Source organism: Artemia franciscana, chromosome 4 (genome assembly GCF_032884065.1).
Source record: "Artemia franciscana chromosome 4, ASM3288406v1, whole genome shotgun sequence".
NCBI classification, from domain to species: Eukaryota; Metazoa; Arthropoda; class Branchiopoda; order Anostraca; family Artemiidae; genus Artemia; species Artemia franciscana.
In genome coordinates, this window is record NC_088866.1 from 40,419,469 (window position 1) to 40,443,411 (window position 23,943).

At 33.8% G+C, this 23,943-nt stretch overlaps 2 protein-coding genes across 4 annotated transcripts in view; one reads left to right on the forward strand and one right to left on the reverse strand.

Annotated features, from left to right (window-relative positions):
• The window catches only part of LOC136026430 (twist-related protein 2-like), a 28,324-nt gene extending 9,400 nt beyond the window's left edge, over positions 1–18,924 (forward strand). The window contains exons 2-3 of the mRNA XM_065703015.1: positions 8,248–8,422; positions 18,771–18,924. Coding sequence (XP_065559087.1) covers positions 8,248–8,394 — 147 coding nt within the window. The 3' untranslated portion in view covers positions 8,395–8,422; positions 18,771–18,924. The remainder of the gene's footprint in view (positions 1–8,247; positions 8,423–18,770) is intronic.
• A 2,023-nt stretch (positions 18,925–20,947) lies between these two features.
• LOC136026429 (glycoprotein-N-acetylgalactosamine 3-beta-galactosyltransferase 1-like) overlaps positions 20,948–23,943 on the reverse strand; it is a 57,989-nt gene continuing 54,993 nt past the window's right edge. For all 3 annotated transcript variants that reach the window (XM_065703012.1, XM_065703011.1, XM_065703013.1), the window contains exon 9: positions 20,948–23,848. In XM_065703012.1, coding sequence (XP_065559084.1) covers positions 23,666–23,848 — 183 coding nt within the window. In that variant the 3' untranslated portion in view covers positions 20,948–23,665. The remainder of the gene's footprint in view (positions 23,849–23,943) is intronic.

The window sequence follows — 23,943 nt, forward strand, 5'->3', positions numbered from 1 at the left end:
TTGGAGGGTCTCCTAACTAGGAACTAGACCTCCTCCCTCGCTCCTTTTTTCTCAAAATCTTCCCACAAATTTTCAAAATTGCAGTTAACTAATATGTAAATTTCGTTTTAATTATTTATGTGTTGAGAGCCAAGATCAGAACATGCATTTATTCAAAAACGTGCAAAAATTAAATAAAAAAAACAAATTTTTTAAATGAAAGTAAGGAGCAACATTAAAACTTAAAACGAACAGAAATTACTCCGTATATGAAAGGGGCTTTTCCTCCTCAACGCCCCGCTCTTTACGCTAAAGTTTGACTCTTTCTCTTAACTCTACTTCTTAAAACAGTAAAAAAAAAACTTTAGCGTAAAGAGCGAGGTGCTGAGGAGGAAAAGCCCCTTTCATACAAGGAGTAATTTCTGTTCGTTTTAAGTTTTGATGTTCCTCCTTACTTTCATTTAAAATATTTTTTTTTAAATGACATACACAACCCACACAGGGTTGTGTGGGAGGATCTTTCCATGGAGGAATTTACGCTAATGTATTTTTAGTAATTTCAACTATTTATTCTACGGTCTTTGTGATTCAGTGGTCATTCATAAAGATTTGGGACAAAGTTCAAGTTTTGATGTAAAGAGCGAGGTATTGATGAGGAGACGAACCCCCGTATATACGTAATAAAAATACACAAATATAGATTCATTACGTAAGTTAATTTGTAAGGTACGTATGTTCGTCGCAAACAAAAACGTTCGTAAAAAAAATTAGTCGCATTTTTAAGTAACCAAAAATTAGAGGAAAACTAGACCTCCTCCCCCATCCGTTTTTTTTTCAAAATCATCTGATCGAAACTATTAGAAAGCCATTTAGTAAAAAATTAATATGCATATTTCGTTTTATTTATTCATGTGGGATGAGTCAAAATCAAAACATGCATTAATTCTAAAGCATTCAGAAAGTTTTTTTTAGCTGCAAGTAAGGAGCAACATTAAATCTTAAAACGAGCGGAAAATATTCCGTATATGAAATGGGATGTCCCCTCCTCAACGCCTCGCTCTTTACGCAAAAGTTTTTATTGTTTAAAAAAATAGAGTTGTGAAAGAGTCAAACTGTAGTGTAAGTTTTGAAAATAAGGCAAGCTTTCTCAGGCTCGTAACTTTTGATGGGTAGGACTAGACTTGATGAAATTTACATATTTAACATCAGCATAAAAATCCAATTCTTTTGATGTGTCAAAATTCCTTTTTTTAGAGTTTTGGTTACTAATGAGCCGGGTCACTCCTTACTTACAGTTCGTTACCACAAACTGTTTGATATCCTGCATGTGACTGAGGCAGCTCTGCAACCTTCAACTTCCTGCTCATTATACTAAAGTCTTATGGTCCTTTACAACAAATGTAGTTCGTTTAATTACAGGTGTTAAATTTACTTTCAAAGCATTTGAACGTTTGTCGTTTAAAGCAAATTGCACATCAATAAGTCTTTCCCTTGTCGATACGTTATGATAATTATTTTTTATTCCATTCCCATTCATTTGTGTTAGATTGTTTGTTCTTGAAGTAGGTGGGGCAAGAGTAAAACAGGCATAACCTGAGGATTTAACGGGTGGGCAGGCCCCCTCATAGGCTTAGTCCAAAGATTATTCCTCAGAACGGAAGGAAATCAGACGTAAAATTCCCAGAAAATTCACTGAAAGTTAAAATTTTAGGCCATAATGCACTTTTGACGTATCAGACACATCCGTCACCCAAAGAAAGACCCACTGGCTTTTCTCCAAATAGTTGACTCGCTTCTATAAACCACTCTGCGTAATTTTATGAAACCTCAAATGACTCAATTTAGTTAAATGAAGCTTAGAAATAATTGTCTGTGCTAACCGTCTATTTTACATGAACTCTACATATCCTTAGGAGTAAATGCACCATAACACAGTATTATGGCCCGTGAAGCTGAATAAGGAGCTTTGATAATTGGAAAATAATTGACTATCTTAGAATTTCAACTCTAATTTGAGACCTTTCTTGTGTTACAAAATAGGAGGTGCCATATTTCTGTGGCCCGATTTCTCTTACTGCTCAAAAAAGGAAATTTAACTTTAACTTTCCGTTTGATGAACCCGTGTCGATCAACCATTCGTTCAATACATTTAACGTTTGAGAACAACACGCATCCGTAATTATTCTTCTAAGACGAAACAAAAAAAAAAATCGTATTTTAAAGATATGGGTTACAAACTTTCTTAGGATTCTCTAATACCACAAAATGGTATTAATTGTGTAATTTTTATCGAGATCAATCCCCTCTTTGGGAATGGTCTTGATATTAAAATGGGCAATTTTCTCTCATACTCATAGCTTTTGATGAACAACTTCAAACAAACTACCAAGAACATCAAAATAGAATAGTTTTGTCCCTTAAGCCCATTTTAGATCAATACATACCTAACTGCATATTTTTTTATTATTTGGTTGCTTTAAAGCTATTAAGTTTTCAGGGAAGCATCATAGTTGATCCAGTGTTGCCATATTGAACTGTAAAAATAAAAGGCTTTGACAATACCTTTTGTCACTAATTGTTAGTGATTTTTGCTCGTTTGGATTTTGAATTTACAGTTGACGTGATTTCGGCTGGTCTTTGGCTAAACTCTTTACTTTTCTTTGAAAAACTTCCTCTTTGGGAAAAGTTTTGTCTTCCGAATAACTTAGTTCCTAAATGGACAAAAAATGTTGTTATTCCGCACCTTTGGGTTTGGGGATAGAACAAAATTGACGAAAAGGCCATCAACTTTAATACTGATTCATCCATTTTTAATAACAAGAAAATTAAATATAATTTGCTGGTTTCGTTATTTTTTATTATTATTTTCTTAACTATAATGCAGTCATTGGCCCCAGATTAGAATGTTTACTTTTGAGCTTTGATTAAACCTTGAACCTTCGTGTGATGGGTTATCAAGTTTGAATTTTTGGATTGTGTTATCAGTTTTTTAGAAAAAAATTTCTCGGAAGAGATTATGAATCCTTACAAATACCAACAACATTTTAAAAACAAAATATATCATATCTAGACATGAAAAAACTAAAGAAAGTTTGCTCCAATACTAAAACACTGTTCAAGGCAATAAAAGCAAGATCTTTTTCTTTCTTTTTAAGATTTTTTTCTTTTTAAGAAAAAAGGAAGATTTTTTTTAACTTTTTAATTAACTTATTACAGTTTTTTTAATTGACTCATAATTTGATTATTCATTATGATTTTCATTTTTCGTTTTTTTTTTTTTTTTTTTTTTTTTTTTTTTTTTTTTTTTTTTTTTTTTTTTTTTTTTTTTGTTAGTGCAACCATGTATTTTGTCGATACTGAAGTCCGAATTCGGCCCTTTGAGGGCTTGTGATAGAGATGCTTTTAGAATAAATATCTTATCATATCCTTGAAAGCAGCTTGAAGTTCTGGAAATTAAGGTTGATCCTTAACACACATTTGTATCAACATACACTTTTTGCAGTGCTAATATTCAGAATTGCTTCAAAAATTGTACGTAGTCAAATTGCGTCATTCTGAATATGGAGAAAGAAATAGCTAAAAACACTAGCCAGTTCTCTACAATAGTTAGAAACCCGAGCAGGTAGTAGCAGTTACGATGTGAGCGAAGGGAGGTCATTTCAGGCTATATTTGTGAAGGCCAAAGGCCTGAACCCGTCACTGACATACACAGAAGACCTGAGTGAGTGGATGGAGGTCACAAAAATCTGGGGCAAAATAATAAGACTTCACGTACGAATAGTATGGCAAATAACTTTCAAAATTTGATGGTTACATAGCAAGGCATAAGATAATGAAAATTACTTCTTATGGATGAGAAGCGTCGATTGAAAACAAAAAACTTAAATTAAACCCCTTCACATGAAAGTGATAAAAGTTAATGTAGTAACAACATAAGCATTAGCTGTGACTTTTGTTGGAGGCAAATTACTTAACATGATAATGCTTATTAGACCTAAGTAAACCTGTGTGACAGTCCTACTTGGCCAATGTGAAAGCAAAGTTAGTGAAGATGTTATCCTTGTGTTGCATGCTAGCTAGGGCTCGGTGGTCACGGACACCGCCAGGAGTCTCCTCCGGAGCGAGGGAGGGGAGACAACCATCATGAAAATTTTATCAGGATTTTAACGTAGTTTTCCGCCAAAGAAATGATCAAGTATGCATGGAGGTAATACCCTAATGCCACAAACAATGATACTCAGACACGTTTTATGAGTGCATTTTGCAAAGATATGCCTCTGACTTCGACAAACTTAGCAACTGATATTTAACAACCCCACTCGTTGATGCACTGGATATGTAATTTCTTTTATTCTTTTTTTTGTATGCTTCAAAAATAAAGTCTATTCGTCACATCATTTTCCTACGTAATTAAATTGAATGTGGTATATTTTTTCCAATTTTTTGACGGAAGAAGCCAAATTGAGACAAGGCCGATAAAAAAGGGAAATAATTTCGCACGAATGCATTGGAAGCGGCTGTAAATTATGCAAAGTGATTTGAGTCCCCAAAAGGGATATTCAACTTTTCAATAAACGATTTCAAACTTCTATAGTCTCCTGTCCTGGTATGTCGAGGTTGAGAGTTTATTTATATATGGTAAATACAACTTGGTGGCAGGGCCGTATCCAGGGAGAGGCTGCCCGATTTGGACCCCCCACCACCCCAAAATTTTGTCCGACTCGTACAAAAGTAAAAAAATACATGCAAATGAACTTTTATTGCGTTTTGTAAAGTTTTTTGTGTAACCCTATCTCCCTGAACAAAAATCCTGAACACGGCCCTGGTTGGTATTATAGGCTATTTTGTTTAAGTGAAGTTTCTATTTATTTGTTATGACGTCAGTTTTTTCTCTTTTCTTTTATTCTTTGTTTCCTGTTGTGCGCATCACTTACTGCATAAAAGTTCTCAAAGTAAATACTAATAATAGGAAGAGAAATTTATTTATTAAAAAGTTCTTGATTTCTAATTGAGATTTTTAATTAATTTCTTCGTTTTAGTCTTTGCAATAAATTTCACCGAAAACAGAGCCTACTCCTATAGTCAGAATATTCAGTTAGGTTTTGCTTAATTACTGTCTTCCGAAAATTCCTCATTAACTTCTTATTTTCGTTAGTGTTCAGTATTTCTCAGAATCCACCCCCTCCCGCTTCACCATTATAATAACTAGTTATTATTTATTTTCTCTATCATGAACCCCCCCCCCCAAAAAAAACTCAGTGAAAGCCCTGCAAAAGCAGGGCTAAGATAGAATCCCATTTTGGAGATATTCCAACTCTTTTGGTACATGGGCGGCCATTTTCAACTGTATCCAAGAGCCCAAATACAAAATACAAAATTGAACAAGGCAAGATTTAAGTTGAACAAGATTAAAATTGGCTGTTCGAATTGTGCTGTTCAAATAACTGGCTATTTATTTGTTGCCCTTTAATATGCGTTTAGGAAATTATTTTTCAACCTTCAGCGTAAAGAAAAGAGGATTGAGGGGTAATTGCTCCCTAACATTCAGGATAACTTTCTTTTCGCTTTAAGTATTTATATCTCTCTTACTTCGTTTGTAAACAAAATGATATGCAACAATGGTAAGAGTCTTTCAGCATCTCATAGTCACACATCAACCTTTAGAGGGGAGACTTTAAGACTTATATTAGGGGTGGAAGGGGGCTGAAGCTTCATAAGTTGAATTTATTTTCCTACGTTTTCAAGTTCCTCATGAGACAGCCCTCAGATGAATAAGGATGGGACACTTTATTTTACCTTGACCTCCTATCAAGTGGAGGAAGATTTTTGAGCTAGTGTGGAATATGGCAAGGGGGTGAATGCTAAATTTAGCTACACCTCCTTAATGTGCAAATATATAACCAAAATTATATTATTGTATAAACTAAAGTATTTTATTTTCATCATATGCTGGTATGTTTCGATTTTTTTATTTAAACCATTGTTACTGGGTGATGATGCACTGGGCGATGATAATAACGAAAAATTAATTTGAAATCAAATTTGAACTTTGATACCGAAGTTGAAAGCTATATGCCTAGACAGATCCTAGTCTACCTAGGTCAATATTTATTTGTGAAAAGAAAGCCGAGGCTGCTTTCCATGAACTAAAGCATTCTAGTTGTATTTTTAATTTTTATATTTATTCATTGTCAAAGTGAATTAGATTTTACTCAGTTTCGAAGCCTCTTAAACACGGCTAAATGGCTTACCAATGACTACTTGAAGCACACATTATTCCTAAAACCCCTGTAATAATACATCGTCTTTCAAGCCTCAAAGGGATTTCGAGCGTCAAGCAGAGGAAGTCTGAAGTGTAAACACTTGTCAAGTAGCTTCCCTCTTAATAGATAGCCACCCATCAAAAACCGGAAAGTAGAAAATCCGTGCATAAAATAAGAACCCAATCTTGTCTTAGGGTGGCTGGCAAAGGCTGTGATTTGACGAGCGAGTAATTTTTTTTTTTTCAAGCCATAAAAATGTTTTTTTCGTATATTGCGCTAATCAACTCATAGATACTGTTAGTATTGCCAAGGCCTTACCATTTTAATAGACAAGGATAATTCACAAATATTATACGATTTTCAAGCATTTTTTTTTTCAATCCCCACCTTCAAAGCAAGTCAACATTCCCTTCTCTTCTTCGAAATGGGTGTCATTTTGCGCTACTGGTCCTTGTAGACGTTATGGAAAGCGCAAATATGGCAGTCATTAGATAGAAACAGAAAGTTATTTAACACGAAAGCATGTCTTGATTTAACGTAGCATAAAGAAAAGTGGTGATAATTATTATTCAAATAATAAAAAATTTGAAACGGTGGAAGAAATATAGAAGAAAAGCTCTAATTCGAAAGTTTTCACCAACGTGTGTTTCTATTTGTTTTTCTTCTCAGGTTTTTCTTCAGGGCCGGATTCAAAACTTTGACGCTTCTAAGCCCAAGTTTTTTTGCCGCTCCGTTTTTGCACAAAAAACAAAAGCATATCTTGATTTACCATAGCATACTGAAAAAAGGTGATAATTATTATTCCAATAATAAAATTTGAAATGGTGGAAAAATTATAGAAGAAAAGCGTTAATTCGGAAATTTTCACCAATGTGTGTTTTTATTTGTTTTTCTTCTCGAGGTTTTTCTTCAGGGCCAGATTCAAAGCTTTGACGCTTCTAAACCCAAGCATTTTTGCCGCTCCGTTTTTTCGAGATTTTTGGGGAAATCCCCAAAAACTGTGGGATACTGGAAGCATTAAACAGAACGCAATTGATGAGCGTAAAGTAATTAAAGAGAGAGGTGATACAAAACTCTCAGCTACCATTTTTGGGAGACATTTGACAGTTTATAAGTGGCCACGGAATTCCTGTATCGTTTTAAAATCACCTTTCTGTGAATAGGTAGGAAGGTGGTGTAATACACCTGGTACTATGGCGATAAATCACATCAGCCCAGTTTTTGTTAAAAAAAAATCACTCAGCAATATTTATCGCCCCACCTGACAGTGTGTGCCCCTAGGCTCAGGCCTAGTGAGCCTAAAGGTAAATCTGGGCTTGTTTATCTTCCTTGTGCAAGTTTTGTTATGTTGATTTTCTGCAGTCCTACGGTTTTAACGTCTGAACGTTAAACGACAGTTTTTCTGTCATTGTAGCAAGGATTCAGCTTTATCCACCTGCCGAATTATATTTTTGAAATTCGCGTTGACTTCTTTTTTAGGTTAAATAATAAGTTGAAAATTGGCTGACAAAAGGAAAGTTTTCCATTGTTTCAAACAATGGAGTGATCCAATGGAGTGATCCAAGTTTGGATCACTATGAAAAGCCTAAGTAATATCGTAATTAATGTTTGGTGAATGGATATATATGAAGCTGATGAATTAAAAAGATATAAGTATCTTATCCCTTTGGCGCTGATTGCTGCCATATAAAACATTTCCTGTTTCAAAGGGAACGACAAACAAAAGTCAATTTAGTAAGAGTTACTGCTAACATAGCACATTTACTAATATGTTTTCCGTATTTGAAAATAACTCTTATTTTATCTACTCTTGTCAAACTTGTTATTTATTTTTTTTGTTATCTAATTCTTTCCAATTTATGTCGTACCCTAATATTTTTCACTTTGTTGGTCTGTCTACTAATCTTATTCTGCTTCAAAATTTACTTTTACCAGAATAATTCCCTGGTATTTGCGATAAAATAAAAAGAGTTTACAAAGGTCCGAACTAATATTTTATTTTAAGGTGTTGAAATCAGACGACCAAATTCATGATAACGATGAAAGGGAAAGAACACAAACGAGTCCTGTGTGTTCCGCCATTGCGCAGGACTGTTTAAGCTATGCCTTTAGCGTCTGGAGGATGGATGGAGCCTGGAGCAGCCAGTCTTAGAAATAAAGCTAAAACTGCACCAATTAAAGTAAGTACTAAGATCATAGTTTTGTGGTTTACCCATTCAGAACTTCAAATAGGCCAAGACTCCGTTTTGTGGAAACAATATTAGAAGTGGAATGGCAGTTGGGAGAAAACAAAAATTTTAATGAGAAACAATTTAACAGCAGAAAAAGAAATAAAAAAGAAGAAACTGCTTCCACTATTGATTAAATCTAAAAAAGTAACATTTTCGAATAAAAGGTAGAGAGCAGTATTATGCTATGAGAATAACCGAGATTCCCTGAAACTTGAGTAGGACTGACAGCCCTATGAAGGCTGGAATATCATTTGGCATTGAAGAACCGTCAATTTTTGCGTGCATAATGAAGCTATAAAAATAAAAATAAAAACAAAGTGAAAAAATGGATTTCGTCCTACCAGATGTAGAAATAATACAACTCAGATCTTTAACGCCATTAAGAAAAGCACATAAGGAGCTGTTTGACTTTGCAACTTTCAATTTTGTAATTTGACTTTACAACTATGTTTTATTCTTTTTAAAACTTTCTTAAGAACCAAAACTAAACTCAAGATAGCTCGTCTGAAAATTTTAACATTTATGTGTATATTAGAAACAGCAAAAAAGGCTAACACCCTATTAAGAAAACGTGTTACACCTAGGAGACATCTAGAAAAAATATAGATTTTCAAACCAGAAGAGTGGAGGCCTGCTCGATTAACGGTTCTACATATTAATTAAATAAAAAAAAACAAGTTTTTTAACTGAAAGCAAGCAGTGCCGTTAAAACTTAAAACGAACAGAAATTGCTCCGCATATAAAAGGGGCTGTTCCCTCCTGAACGTCTCGCTCTTTACGCTAAAGTTTGGTTCTTTCTTTCCACTCTACGTTTTGAAACAGTAAAAACTTTGGCGTAAAGAGCGGGGCGTTGAGGTGGGAACAACCCCTTTCATATACAGAGTAATTTCTGTTTGTTTTAAGTTTTAACGTCGCTTCTTGCTTTCAGTTAAAAAAAAGGTTTTTTTTATTCAATTTCTGAAAGTTTTTGAATTAATGCGTGTTTTGATTTTGGACATCCGCAAATGAATAATTAAAACGAAATTTGCATAGTAATTTATTCTTTTGGGTAAATGGCTTTCTTGTAGTTTTGACCTGACGATTTTGGGAAAAACAGGAGCGGGGGAGGAGACATAGTTACCCTCCAATTCGTTGGTTACTTAAAAAGCCAACGAAAACTTTTAATTTTTTATGAATATTTTTATGAGTAAAAATACACGTTACTTACGAATTAAGCTATATAACGAACTACTGTATTCGTATGTTTTATTACGTATATGAGGGGGTTCACCCTCTCGTCAATACCTCACTCTTTACACTAAAGCTTAAATTTTGTCCCAATTCTTTAAGAATGACCCCTGAATCACAAAAGCCGTAGAACAAATAGCTGAAATTACTAAAAATACTTTAACTAAAGAGGGAGTTATTTTTATTACGTATATGAGGGGGTTCGTCCCCTCGTCAGTACCTCGCGCTTTACACTAAAGCTTAAATTTTGTCCTAATTCCTTATGAATGACCCCTGTATCACAAAGACCGTAGAATAAATGCTTGAAATTACTAAAAATAATTCAGCGTAAAGAGCGAGGTATTAGGAGGAGGCGAACCCCTTATATGCGTGATAATTTCCGTTTATTTTAAGTTTTAATGCTGCTCCTTACTTTCAGTTGGAAAACTTGTTCATATTTTTTTTTAATGCTAGGAAATCCTGCACTCCCTTCATGGAAATTCTCTTCCCCCTAACAAATTCCTCCATGGAAAGTTTCCCCCACATAACCCCCTTCCCTAAACCCCTCCCCACTACCAAAAATATCCCCCTGAAAATGTCTGTATACTTCCTAATAACCATTGCTAAATGTAAATACTGGTCACAGTTTGTAACTTGCAGCCCCTCCCACGGGGACTGTGGGGGAGTAAGTTGTCCTTAGAGACATAGTTTTTAAGTTTCTCGACTATGCTGAATAAAATGGCTGTCTCAGAATTTTGATCCGGTGACTTTTGGAAAATGTGAGTGTGGGAGGGGGCCTAGGTGAACTCCAATTTTTTGGTCACTTGAAAAAGGGCGCTAGAACTTTTAATTTCCGTTAGAATGAGCTCTATTGCGATATGCTAGGACCACTGGGTCTATACGATCACCCTTGGGAAAAAAAAAAACAAATAAATAAACACGCATCCATGATCTGTCTTGTGGCAAAAAATACAAAATTCCACATTTTTGTAGATAGGAGCTTGAAACTACTACTATAGGGTTGTCTGATACGCTGAATCTGACTGTGTGATTTTCGTTAAAATTTTATGACTTTTAAGGGGTGGTTCCTCCTATTTTCTAAAATAAGGTAAATTTTCTCAGGCTCGTAACTTTTGATGGGTAAGAATAAACTTGATGAAACTTATATATTTAAAATCAAAATTGAAATGCAATTCTTTTGATGAAGCTATTGGTATTGAAATTCCGTTTTTTAGAGTTACAGTTACTATTTAGCCGGTTCGCTCCTTACTACAGTTCGTTACCACGAACTGTTTGAAAAGAAATCGAACTAGTCTCTGATGAAAACTGCATGAAATAACTAAAGTATTCGGTAGAAATTTCAAAGTATGCATGCAATTTTCAGAAACTAATATAAGCTGTATATTCTAGGCACATCAAATTACATTAATCCTGTATATGATAGATATCCTAAGATCCCAAACACTCCGGGAAGGTGAAAAAAGCATTTGGGGTTGATTTAAGAAAAAAAAATGATAGCCTATATTTTTCTAACTTGAGGCAAATATATTGTAGACATGACGTAAGCCTGTTACAAATTGTATTGCTCTATTCTAAAATAAAAGACATTTTATTATAAGATTAAAAGGGATACTGAAATGGAGACAAGTGGCGTGACCCTGCCACTGATGGACCCAAGCTTTTTAACCCACTTTGCTAACTCGACATAAAAGTTCTTTGGTGCGGAAAATAGTGGATTTTTCCACCCCAAAGCATGAAGCTTTACCATACTTTATGAACATGACCATACTTAAGGAAAACTTACAATTTTTTGGAGATATATAGTGATTGGATCTAGTAATTGACAAATTAAGCAGTTTGCAACGTTTGCAACGGAAATTCCGTTGCAAGGAAAATTCGTTTTCGTTTCCGTTTCCGTTGCAACGGAAACGGTTTCGTTTTTCGTTTCCGTTGCAACGAAAATTCCGTTGCAGTTTGCAACGGAAAAGTAGTTAAAATGAATTTTCTCTGGTCGTGAATCAATTATGAGTCCGTTACAATTCTCGTAAGAGTACCAGGTCTCAAAATTTTGTTTTTTGGAGGAGGGATGGGGGTACTCGAGGCTCACCATACAAAAAAGTTGGTCGTAACTAGTTGAAAAACGGTCATACAGTCACACATTCTGAGTTATAAATCCTTTTTAGGGCAAAAATAAATTATGGGATAGCCTGACACATCACAGGGCCTGTAGCCTGGGTGGGGTAAAGAAAAACTGTTTCAACAATTACGTATCATTTTGAAATGATAAAACCGAATTTGTTGTCACTTATACATTTATTTAGAAAAATCGTTTCTGTTTTTTCCTGAAAACGACTGTTTTTGTTTTTAGAACAGTCATAATGAAAGAATAATTTTTTAAACGGGACTAGCCGTTAGGTGAGTTTAATGTTCATAAGTTAAGTTCATATATTTATCATACCACATTCACAAACAAATAAAATTAAACAGCACTTTCTTGCTGGAAAAAACCTATGTGGGTTTGCGATCACATAAAATTCCGCGTAACTCCATACCTATTAACTCAACTATTTAATTAAAACTATTATAAATAATCCAGAGTGTTCCTTTCAAGTTTCCCTTATTGATACAGTTTAGTTTCTGTCAGTTTTAAGTTTAACTTATAATAAAATTGTTGGTAATTGTTTCTGGTTTTAACATCTTTACTTTTCTTTTAAAAAACTCTTTTTGAAAAATCGCTTTTCTTTATTATTTAGAAAAATTGAATCTATGTGTAATTGAAAATGATGAGAGGTGAAGCATTTTTTTGTTTCTGATGACCTCGTGATCTGAAAATTTGCAGATTTTATATGAAAACTATGGATACATCAGTGATTACAGAAAAAAAGGTCACTGAAATTTACACTCCCACAAGAAGGAAGTCCCGCTGAAGTACCATTTTCAATAAATTCAACAGCAACAGAAACTTAATCTTTCTTTATCATTTTTTCGAGTCTAACGACCTTTCAGACAAGATAATGTTCTAGAGTCTTGGAATAATAAGAAAATGAAGACTTACAATCATTCTTGGTGACAGCTTCTAGATTCCATGATCGTTAGTGGGTCAGTCTCCTATTCTTGTTTTGTTACCAACTAGAACTTTGTTTATGATGCTTGTGAGCTCTACGCTTGGTAAATGTCATAAAATCACTACTTTACAAAGTTTCAAGTTAGGTGTCTAAAACTTTATTTACTTATTATCAATATGTTTTTACAGATAGCATCAATTTTTAGGTAAATAATTATAAACCAAATACAGTTTTTTCAATTTCATAGATTTTTTTTTATTTAGAAACATTAGCACGTACAATTGTGTTGTTGACAAATTGCATTGACTAAAACTGAAAACTTATTATATACGAAAGGGAGATAAGTAATTGAAGTTAGAGGCTTCTAAACTAGGTAAATGACTGCTGAATTCCTATAAATACACCCACGCCTTTAACTATTCTGAAATGTTCAATATTTTTGTTGGTCCAAAAATTACATATGTAGGACCTAACTCAAAGGGGTGAAGAATTTACATGCTCTTTTTTTTTATTTTCGATATAAATTATGGACTGACGATCAGACTTAGTCACTGTTTAGTCGACTTTTAGTTTATTATTTTGCGATTTTAGTATTCAAGAGGTTGATCGATTTCTGCAAGATTTTAAGTATAGAAATATAGTATGATAATAATTAGCATGGAGTTTCTCTGCTATTAAGCTTTACAGAATCATAAATAAATCTCATGTCTCAACGAACTCTTACACAACACAAGAGTCACGACCACGACTCACTCGTGTATCATGTGTCTTTTTGTCGTAGTTCGCGTGGTTTTATCGTTATTCATCATAGCTATTCGTCTCTAAAGACTTTACACGGGACAGCAGTGATCTGGGAAACCCTGGCAGAAAGACCGAATTTATCACGAGCACAACTTTTAATACCTTACTAATTGTGCAAAGATTATACCAGCCGTCCTGTGGTGGCGCAGTGGATTTGACCTTAGCTTGGTAATACGGGACCCAGAGATCGAATCACGCTGCAGGAATGCACTGCAGGGCCGACGCAAGGACCTTAGTAGTCAAGAAGCGTCGTTAATTCTTAAATAATTATACCAGCCTTTGACTATTAGAGCAATTGGGTTTTAAATTTTAATCTTGTTAAATGTTAAGACCGCATCAAGATAGGCCTTCAGGTACTGATGCGAAGTTAGAAAAAGATGTTGAAAAATATCAATATCATTTTTGATAATATTACTGATTTTAGTAGGAAGCGAAGTGCTTTGTATGATGATACCTGATACACTAAGAGATGCAGCAGATTAAATTTTAAGAGAAGAGGAGAATGGTCTTTAAAAAAAAGTGGATGTGCTGGCTTAATTTTTTCGATTAAATCAATAATTAAGAAGTGTCTAATTTACCAGAGCCCTTTAGTCCGTAGTTTCAAAAGTTATTAATTAAAAAAAAAAAACTCCAATAAGGTCTAAATTTTCATTCAGCCTTACTGGAAACAAATGACAACACATCCAGATGCTTATTTTCTTATTCTGAGTTTAAATTTTAGGAGATATAATAGGAAGCGCTATGCAACGAAAATATATTAAAAAGATATTTCTACATCAATCGTTAAAATTTAGTTTATTTAATACTGAGGACATTGTGTAGATCAACCATAAAATTATGAAGTAAAAAAAGAAGAGCTAAACAAACTTAGGCCAGTAACTGTCTTCGTCACAACAGCTTTTATGCTAGCCACGATCAGCCTAAAAAGCTGACGTTTTAGACTACTCATGGTTCCATATCTTCTTTAAGAAATTGTAACCTTTCGAATTACAAGCTCAGAGGGTAAACCTACCGACCAGTATAACTAAATAGAAAAAAACGATGCTCTCAACAGTTCCAATTAAAATAAATAGAAAATAAAGCTGACGTGATAAGACTTCGAAGAGGAAATTATTTGGTTTCCAAATAAATTAGCCTTGGAACCTTGACGGGTCAGTTAAGCTGGTGAAATGATAAAAGAGTCAAAAGGTCTTCAGCTGACTTTCAAAACAAATTGAATGATAACCCACAAAATGTCTAAGCCTCCATTCAAGATGCTAAATATCAAATATACTAAACTAATATTTTTCTTATTCATTTAAATCCATTCCATGATTTACTGTTTACACATCAGTGACAAAGAAAATCTGACTGTCAAATGCACCTGTCTCCTAGCAAGACGACTTCGACAACTGTGGGGATGATGAGCTTGAACCGAATAAGGAAAAAAAAGCTTAGCAATGGTGCTCCGTGAAGGAAATGCATTGTAACTTATATTCTAAAACAGGTGCTTAACAGCAGATGCGTGTCTCATCACTGTACTAATAAAAAATGGTAACAACATTCTTTTTTTAAGAAAAATGTTTAAAGGAAATTGAGACTGTAGGGAATATCAAAATAGGACTATTTTAATTTGTTCACTTAATAAATGGTTGCAGAAAACACAAGAAATAGAAGCTCCAGTAAATCCTAAAACATCTAAAAAATTGAAAAAACTACCGCTTGCCTTGTTAATGTCTCAAGGCATATTTTTGCGTCTCAAATGGTAAAAAAGAAGAAAAAATTTGACACTGTTAATGCAATCATAATCTTCCTAAAAAAAACTTCTCTTCTTACTCCTGCTAAACACATAATCAACACCGAAAATTAAAAATGTCAACTGAAAATGAATGAAACAGTCGTGCCAATTGGGAAAGGCGCAGGGCATTTTCCCCCATCCCTTATATTTAGAAGACATTTTTGTATCTTAATGAAAAAATATTCCGTTTACAAAACGAAAAAATTGCCCCTCTCCCCTATAATTTGAAAAATATATTCCCCGTCCCAACATTTCCGTGAATTGGCGTCACTGGAATCAAATCTCATCCACTTGCACTCTACAACTCATCCTACTTTCTTGCACTGACTGACATGCACCCAACAGGGTTGCAACCTGCATCACAAAAATGTTATATTAGCACTATTTCATCATGTATTGCACTGTACCATGTGCTACATTGAAGGATCAAGCAGTAGCACTTGTGTGCTACCATATTTTTTCTTGGACGAAATCACGAAGATTTTGAAAAAAGGCAGAGGAATTAACAAAAAGCGCAGAGCGTATTTTTCCTGTATTTGTTTCGAAAGATTGGTGCAATGTTGATAAAATCAGAACCACCTTTTTGCTGTATTCGCTCCGAAAGAATGGTGCTAATTTTGAAAAAGCCAGACCGAAAAAGATGAAAAAATTGACCTAAAACTAATCCAAGTGCACTTAAACGAACCATGCGCGAGTCACGACAAAACACAATTATTATTTTTTACTGTAACGGTGAAAATTGTTGTGTGGCACACAAATTTGGGCAATTTTAGCACTTTAGGGAACTGACCGTGGTGGCAACCCTGGTACTCAAACCCGAGTGGACATGAATATTAATGATGAATATCAATGACGGCAAAATATCAATGCAACTGTTCTTTATAACAGACATTTTCAACAGGTCAATCCAATAGGATAATGTCCCCTTAGATTTGAGATTCACATTAGTTGAGTGAAGTGATATTTGAAAATAACGCAGTGGTACTTTCACCCTTCCCCTCCCCCTGCCCTCCAAGCCAGAACAAAGTGGTTAGAGTCTTAGGAAACAACATCTTCTTAAATGGGAATCAGTAACCCAATGTATTGTTGTAACAACTGTCTCTATTTGAACGAAGAGCATGCTAAGTAGTATTTTAAGAGTGTAACTTTGAAATGGTTAAAATAGAAAACGATTCATTTCTTGGTTCTTTTTTATTCTAAAACGTAAGTTGCTGTAGGGATAGCTTCCGCATATAGAAACATCGAAATGTGTTTGAAAAAATTACTTTGCTAAAGACATTTTGCTAGCTAGATTTCTTTAAAATCCAGAGTTTAAAATTTACTATTCTCTAAGCTTTTAGTGCTATAGTTGATATTTTGGAAATTACTCAATGACGGTCTAGATTCGCGAAAGGGTTATATATAAAGAAACGTTTTCTGAACTTACAACCTTAAAGCTGCTCAAAACAGGATGCAAATCTGAAAATATGCTCTCCTTAAGCATCTTTAAGGTCCAAGTTCATAAAATTTTGCTTTATACCCCACCCACTCACGAACCGAGATCTAACTTGAATAATTTCCAAGATTTTGTAATATATTATCAGCTATGGAACTAAAAACCCAAGAGACCCATCAATTTTAAATTCTTAGAGGGGGATATACCATCAAAATTCTTGAAAATCTTAATCAACCCCTTATCTGTTTTTGGGTCGTCATTCCGCAACGAAGGTACAGGAAGAGAAGTCTCATTAAGATTTTCTAGGGGACACTAACCACGTCGGTGTCATCTTGAAATTTGAGCTTTAGAATGTTCCGAATGACAAAGACGTATTCATTAAAGTCTTAGTGAACAAGAGTCTCACTTGGCTGAAACAAAATCGTTGTGGTTGAATGAAAAGGAAAATTATTCCTTTGATGAGTGTCTTCCTTGGAATACAAGACTGCCCTAAGGAACGAGGGAAATTGGGAAAAAATCTCCAGGCTAAAGGTCTGAAGGGTTTTAGAGAAAAGTAAAATCTGTTAGCGAAAACCAAAACTTAAATTCTTCCGGGTAGCCCGCTCAAAACTTTTTGAAAAACGTCTGTTTGCCCTTTTTGCTATTCTAGACCGAAGGATGGTTTTGTACCTCTAATGATGTGCATGAGGAGAACTAAAATCAATTCAAAGTTATCCACTAATTTCATCCCCGGGCTAATGTCATTAAATCTATACAATGAGATTGAGATAAAAAAACACAATTTGGCCAAAAACATCGTGTATCTGATGTGCTTTTTTTGTGTTATCCCAAAGCCCCTCCTTAAGGACTTTCCAGTGCTGTATAACTAAAAATGTTCATTATAGACTCTAAATAATTATTCATGTGGTGTTTGATATAAAGCATTTTTATCCTATCTCCTTTTCAGTTAGTCCTTTAATTATCTCATTTATAATTTTTCATTGTCAAGCTACATATTGCTTATTATGTGCAGTTTCATTATGAATGAGGACTTTTATAGACAAAGTTTTGTTTAGTAGATGGGGTTGCACTATTATCAATAACAATGTAGTAGTTCATTGGGCAAAGAGCAAAAAAAAACAAATAAAAAACACAAATTAACAAAAGAAATCGTGAGGTTCTTAAAATATAAGCTCCAGAAATAATATCAAGGGTCTATCAAAGATACAAATGATGGCAAGATTAATACTATCATAACAAGTTTTCGTATATCGTAAGTTATTTCTTATCATTAAGATGCCGCCCATTATGTTTACCATACGTTTCTACTTGAATTGGCTTTTTTCTTAAGATGTTTTTATCATTTTTTTTTTAATCCACAAAGAAAAGCTGAAAAACGAAGAACGCTTTTCTGAAAAAGTAAACACTAGAGTTGGTAGATAAACATTCATGATAGTGTGCAAGTCAGTTTTTGTTGTTTTTTTTTTACCTTGACCTAGTTGGAAGTTTTACCTAGGCACATGTATGCACCTTTAAGGAGCTTTGCCTGTTTGTAACAGAATTTAGCCTGTTTGCTAAAAATAAAATAAATAAAAAATAACATAAGGAACTAACTAAAAGAACCTCCCTCGCAGATCTCCGGGGCATTTATTTTTCGAACTACGTTGCAAGGAAAAGGTAATTTCTAATGCTAAAAGAGACGTTTCAGGACAATTACCAAAACTAGAAGTCTGTTTTTTTAGCGAGATCTTGTCTAATTATTAATAAACCATAAAAAATGGTATTTAGGTTAATGTTTATTCTTTCATCAAAAAATATTGAAATAGCCATATCGTTTTTTACATTCGTCTATTGTTTGGTAATTTCAGTTTTGTTTTTTGCTCTCCTTTACATAAAATAAGAAGCAAATTCGGCTCTATTAGAGTTTGCGATAGTCTTTTGAAAATACGAGTTAACTTATCCATCTATCCACACAACGTATATGTAACCAAGAACAATTAGAGATATAATTTATATAGCTATTTTTTTTTCCAGGTGATTGATGAAATGATTCCAAAAGTGCTACTTATCAACTATACTCGTTTTTATTTAATGATTTCAACACATCAACATTTCCTGATTATTCCATTGCGATTTCTTTACTTTTGTATACTTTAATAAATATATTATTAGCTTATCGACTTACCAAACACTAAAATAAGTTACTTCAATGTATTAGAAAACGATGAAACGCATGCAGCGACGAGGAGGCGGACAAAGATAGAGGGAGAGACACTCCTTCACAAACGCTTTCTGTAGATAGGGAATAGGCTTTAAAAAACTTTTTTTGTGCCCAGAATCAAAGTTTTTATAGCACAAGATTTCGAAATTATTGTCCGTTCTTGTTTTTTTTTTTTTTTTTTTTTTTTTTTTGCAAATCAACTTCCTATAGATGGGGGACAAGAATAATTTCTTTTTGTGGCCAGAAGCGACGTTTTCAGAGCACAAGATTTCGAGATTATTGTCCATTCTTGGTTTTCCAGGGGGAAAAGGACCTACTCCTTTGCCCCTCTTATGTGCGGACCGTTCACGCAGCTAGAGATTTTGCCTGGCAATAAGGGGTCAATTAGTCTTCTAGGGAGGGAAGGAGGCTGAGTTTATCTTGCTTTAATCAAAACTTAGCTTTCGACACAATTTTTGGGATTTTTTTTCCAGGGACCCAACTCCCTCCACTATCTACACCTATAATGAACACCCATGTACAAGTAAATATTTGACTAAAGAAATTAATCTGCAGAGGTACGACGTTTGCTATAGGAATTGTCTGGTATTAAAAATATATTTCCCTTCAGCGTTTTCTGCATCTTTTTTTCTTATATCAACAACGCATCTGGGCAAAAAGTGGCTGATGCAATTGGCCAAACAATGAAACTGTTCTTTGAATGCTGAGTACGAGCCAAGTTACAAAGTTACTCTGGTAGAAATTATGATACAAATCATCCAAGAAGAATGCTACAATATCTACTAATAGAACACGAATATAGTTGTCACGTTCCTGGAGTGACAGCAAGATCACTGAACTACCACTATTAGAGCTTACATTCCCTGTGAAATATGCAATTTTTTGGCTTATTTTACAGCTGTAACTTGTACTGAAAGAACAATGCACCTGCCACTTGATTCATTAGTTCCATATCTACTAAGCCACAATTATGATACTAATTACCTTTCTTGGAGAGTGACCAAAAAATGAGTGTTCTAATTTTCGACTTATTTTCAATCTTAACAAAATACAAAGCATATTTCAAAAAATGTATTTCAGTAGATGTATAAAGCTGCTTCCCAGCTATCAAACGTGCTTCTGCTTGGAATCTCATTGAAATTTCTCGTTTATCTTCTTTCACTTATATCATTGAATTCATTAGTTTCATATCTACTAAATCAAAATTATGATAAAGCTTAGACTTACTTGGAGAATGATCTGAGAAAATCAGAAAATGTTCCAATTTTGGTGAGTTTTAAACCTTTTCAATCTAAAAAAAGACAAAGCAAATTTCAAAATACATTTCAGTTGATAGATAAAGCTATTTCCCATCTTTCGAATGATAGTAAAAATCGTTGTTTAACATTGAACATTAAAACTGAGCGATTGCAGAAAAGTAACAAACCAAAAACTTGCATAGGCAAGAAAAACCTCAAGACTTACTTTAAATGGCAGAGAATCAAAACCATATTAACCGATAATGTTGCATAAGCATGATTAATACTCATGAGCCATCTAGCAAGCTAGGCCTATTTCGATAAAACACATTTCTACTGGGAACCACTTGAAATTTCTCATTAATGTTCGTTCTGCTGTAAATTTGAAAGAAAGTAATTTGTTTGTAATAAGAAATTTACTAATGCCGTGCAACAACAAAATTATCAAATTTGGTTTTTATCCATACAACTCACAAGGTTTTAAAATTAGATTTAAAAAAGTATATCATGGCAAAACCTCCACCGACGTTGAACTATTTTAACGTCTCAACAACTGATTACTATTCCATTATTTGACTTTTGACAGCAGCATTCACCGTTTCCTTATAAAAAAAACAGACCAAGGCAATTTAAACAAAATTAACATACTCAGCAAATTAAATTAAATAAATAAATAACAATTTAAAAGGTAAATGATCGTAAATAATAATTTCATCGATTTTTCATACAAAGAAAAGAACAACAGTACAAAAGAAGAAAAACAAAAATTTTATTCACACAAGTTTGGCACAAAGAAAACAAAAACGTACATACCAACAACATATGTTTTCAATTGCACACATAAAATTTGAGAGCGATTTATCAACTGTACCCTACTTAAAGCCCGTCAGTTGCAAAAATAATAAAAAACAGCAATAAAACTTCGGGTAAAAAACTAAGTGAATATTTCTGACAACGATCAGATAGAAAATTTGCTTCAATTTTTCTTCAAAAATCTGGTCAAAACTAAGAGAAATCTACACAATTTGAGCATCTACAGAAACGGATCAGTTTTATTTAGTATATTTTTGCCTTTATGGTACTGTATGGCTCATTTTTCAGTTTCCACTGTCATTTGCACTTGAATCGGGAATAATGGCTCCAACTTCCCCCCCCCCCGTAATTTTGATGAAATTGAGCCACTGGTAGAACCCAAAGCTTACCAACTTTAGATATAGCACTGTCAATAAATTACAAAAAGGCAGTTTTAAATACAACAGCAAATTAAAAATCTAGGAAACTCAAGCCACATTAACAGTTAAAAATAACTTGCCCGTTCCCCTTCAAACATCAGATCAAAAAGCGAATTTTTAATTCAATTTTTGAGCGACAAACGAGCGATTCTTTTTTAAGGAACTTCATTCCATTTTCAATATGAAACAGAGAACTAGCCAAACCTAATGGACAGCAGAACAAGAGGACTGAATCTCCTCTTCAAAGCGTCTTAAAAACCCCTTTTTTTAAGTGGGTGGTTTAGAAACTAAATGAACTAATGAAAAACGGAGCGAAAATTAAAAAGAAATAAGGGATTTGTTGACGTTTGCATATTTGTTTGAATAAAGAGAATATACCAGGTTTACTAAAAAAATTATGCAAATATTTATTACAGTTAAAACATTCTCATAGTAAACCGTAAGTATTTTTCTAATCCAAGCCTAGAGTATCATCCAAACTGCATTTATTCCCGTTATTATTATTTTTTAGTATTGAGGCTTTGCAAACGAACAAAGATAAGAGTAAATCAAAGACTTGATGCGAAAATATCAAAAATGGAAATGCAGCTTTTACTGACTTAGAATCTGGGAGATCCATGTAATAATAAAAGAAAAAATTTAGTAAAATTTCATTTTAGACGGATATTTGTTTTGTTTTTTTTTCTACCAAAAAATACCAACGGACATTTTTGTCCGAAAGACAGCAAGCCAGTGGTAAAAATTAAACAAAAAATTATATAAATAAAAATTTAATAAAAATTCTATAGAAAAAAAGATGGCAAATTTTACACATTTTAGCTACCCTTCAACACAAACAGTGAAACAGCTCTACACATAAATTTTGATAAAAAAAACAACAACAAACAATTTACGTAATTTATTTTTGCATTTAGACTTGGTTATGTCAGGAACAAGTTTATAACCAATTTTGTGCACCTCAATAAGTATTTTTGAAGAACATTATTTTCAGAGGCACACTTGTGCTAATTGGTAACCAATTTTCCTTTATATCATTAGGCGGGTCACTTTCTTTTGGAACATGTCAAATCATGTCAGAGATAGTAAAAATATATTAGATTAATATTTTCTTGAAAAGCAGTGACTTATATTCAATTGGTAATTCTGCACAAGAGCACAAGAAGGTAAAAGCTTTTTATTTCGGCAGAAAGTTACTGGAGTCAACAATACTACTATCTGAATAGACAAGAAATCATAGTTGCAAAAAGAAAATCACTCAACTAAGCAATCAACATTCTACGGCATAACTTGTAAAATTAATAGGAACAATATTCGCTATATTTCCTTATGTTTGCTCACTGTGGTAGAGCTACCTTTAGCCAAGGTACAAGCGCAGAAGTAGAGGAGGGGCTTCGAGGCCAACCCGAAATTTCGTCATTTTTAAGGTGTTAGCGATTTAAAATGTCACTTTGTGGTTCAAAATCACTAGCACCATCAGCAGCACAATGCTCGTCAACTATATTGAAAATATAATTAAGTATAAGTGTCACAATGGTATTATTAGCTAGAATTAGTTAGAACGTGGCAGGGTCTAGCTCCTCTTATTTCCAAGAAACGAATGGAAAGATTTAAAAAACATTAATATGATCCAAACAGGATTACATGGTATACAATATGTTACTCTCCTTCGTCAGACTAAAACGAGGGACAACTTTGGCAATGAAGTTAATCTTTATCCCTTCACCCGGCCGCTCTGAGCCATCTATAATGTCAAAAATGAAGAGCTTTTGAATGGGATGTTAGATTTCCAATTTGACAAAATTTTAAGGTAAGTGGAGAAACTAATCAGAATATTTTGGGTAGGATACGACATAAATAACAACAAATATAAAATATGTTATTCTCCTTCGCTTAAAAAAATGGCACAAAAATGAAAACTAGCTTAAAAGTAAATATTCACACACTGTTATATAATTCAAATGAAAGTTCCTGAACAATCCACCATGCAGAAGGTCTGGGAAGGTTACACCTTATTTCACTAAAGCCTCTTAAATAGTTACACAGCACAAAAACTACTTAGACCAGTGGCATATATCATTTGACTAGCTTATACATTTGTAAGAACACCCCACAATAACAAAAACAAAAGAAAAGTGGAAAATTCAAAGCTATAAAATTAAAAAACAAAAACAAACAATTCCCTGAAATAAAATTAGAAACTTCTTCAGCAAGGCACATTCCACTGATAGATGTAGCCATCTATGATACTCCAACCCATGGAGTTGCCTTTCCTTCATAGTCAGGCGGCGCTGCTGGTATGCCTGAAGTTTTAGGAATGATTCCATGTGGATTTAAATGATATATAAGGTACTCAAGCACATACATAACACTAGGGTTTACATAATGGAAAGAAATGGCACTATCAGAGCAGCAGTTGACGCCCTAAAAATGGAAAACTATTATCAAGAAAAGAATATTTAAGACCACATCTTGGCCAAGCTAAACCGGCAACATAGAAAAAAAATAACGACCAAAAT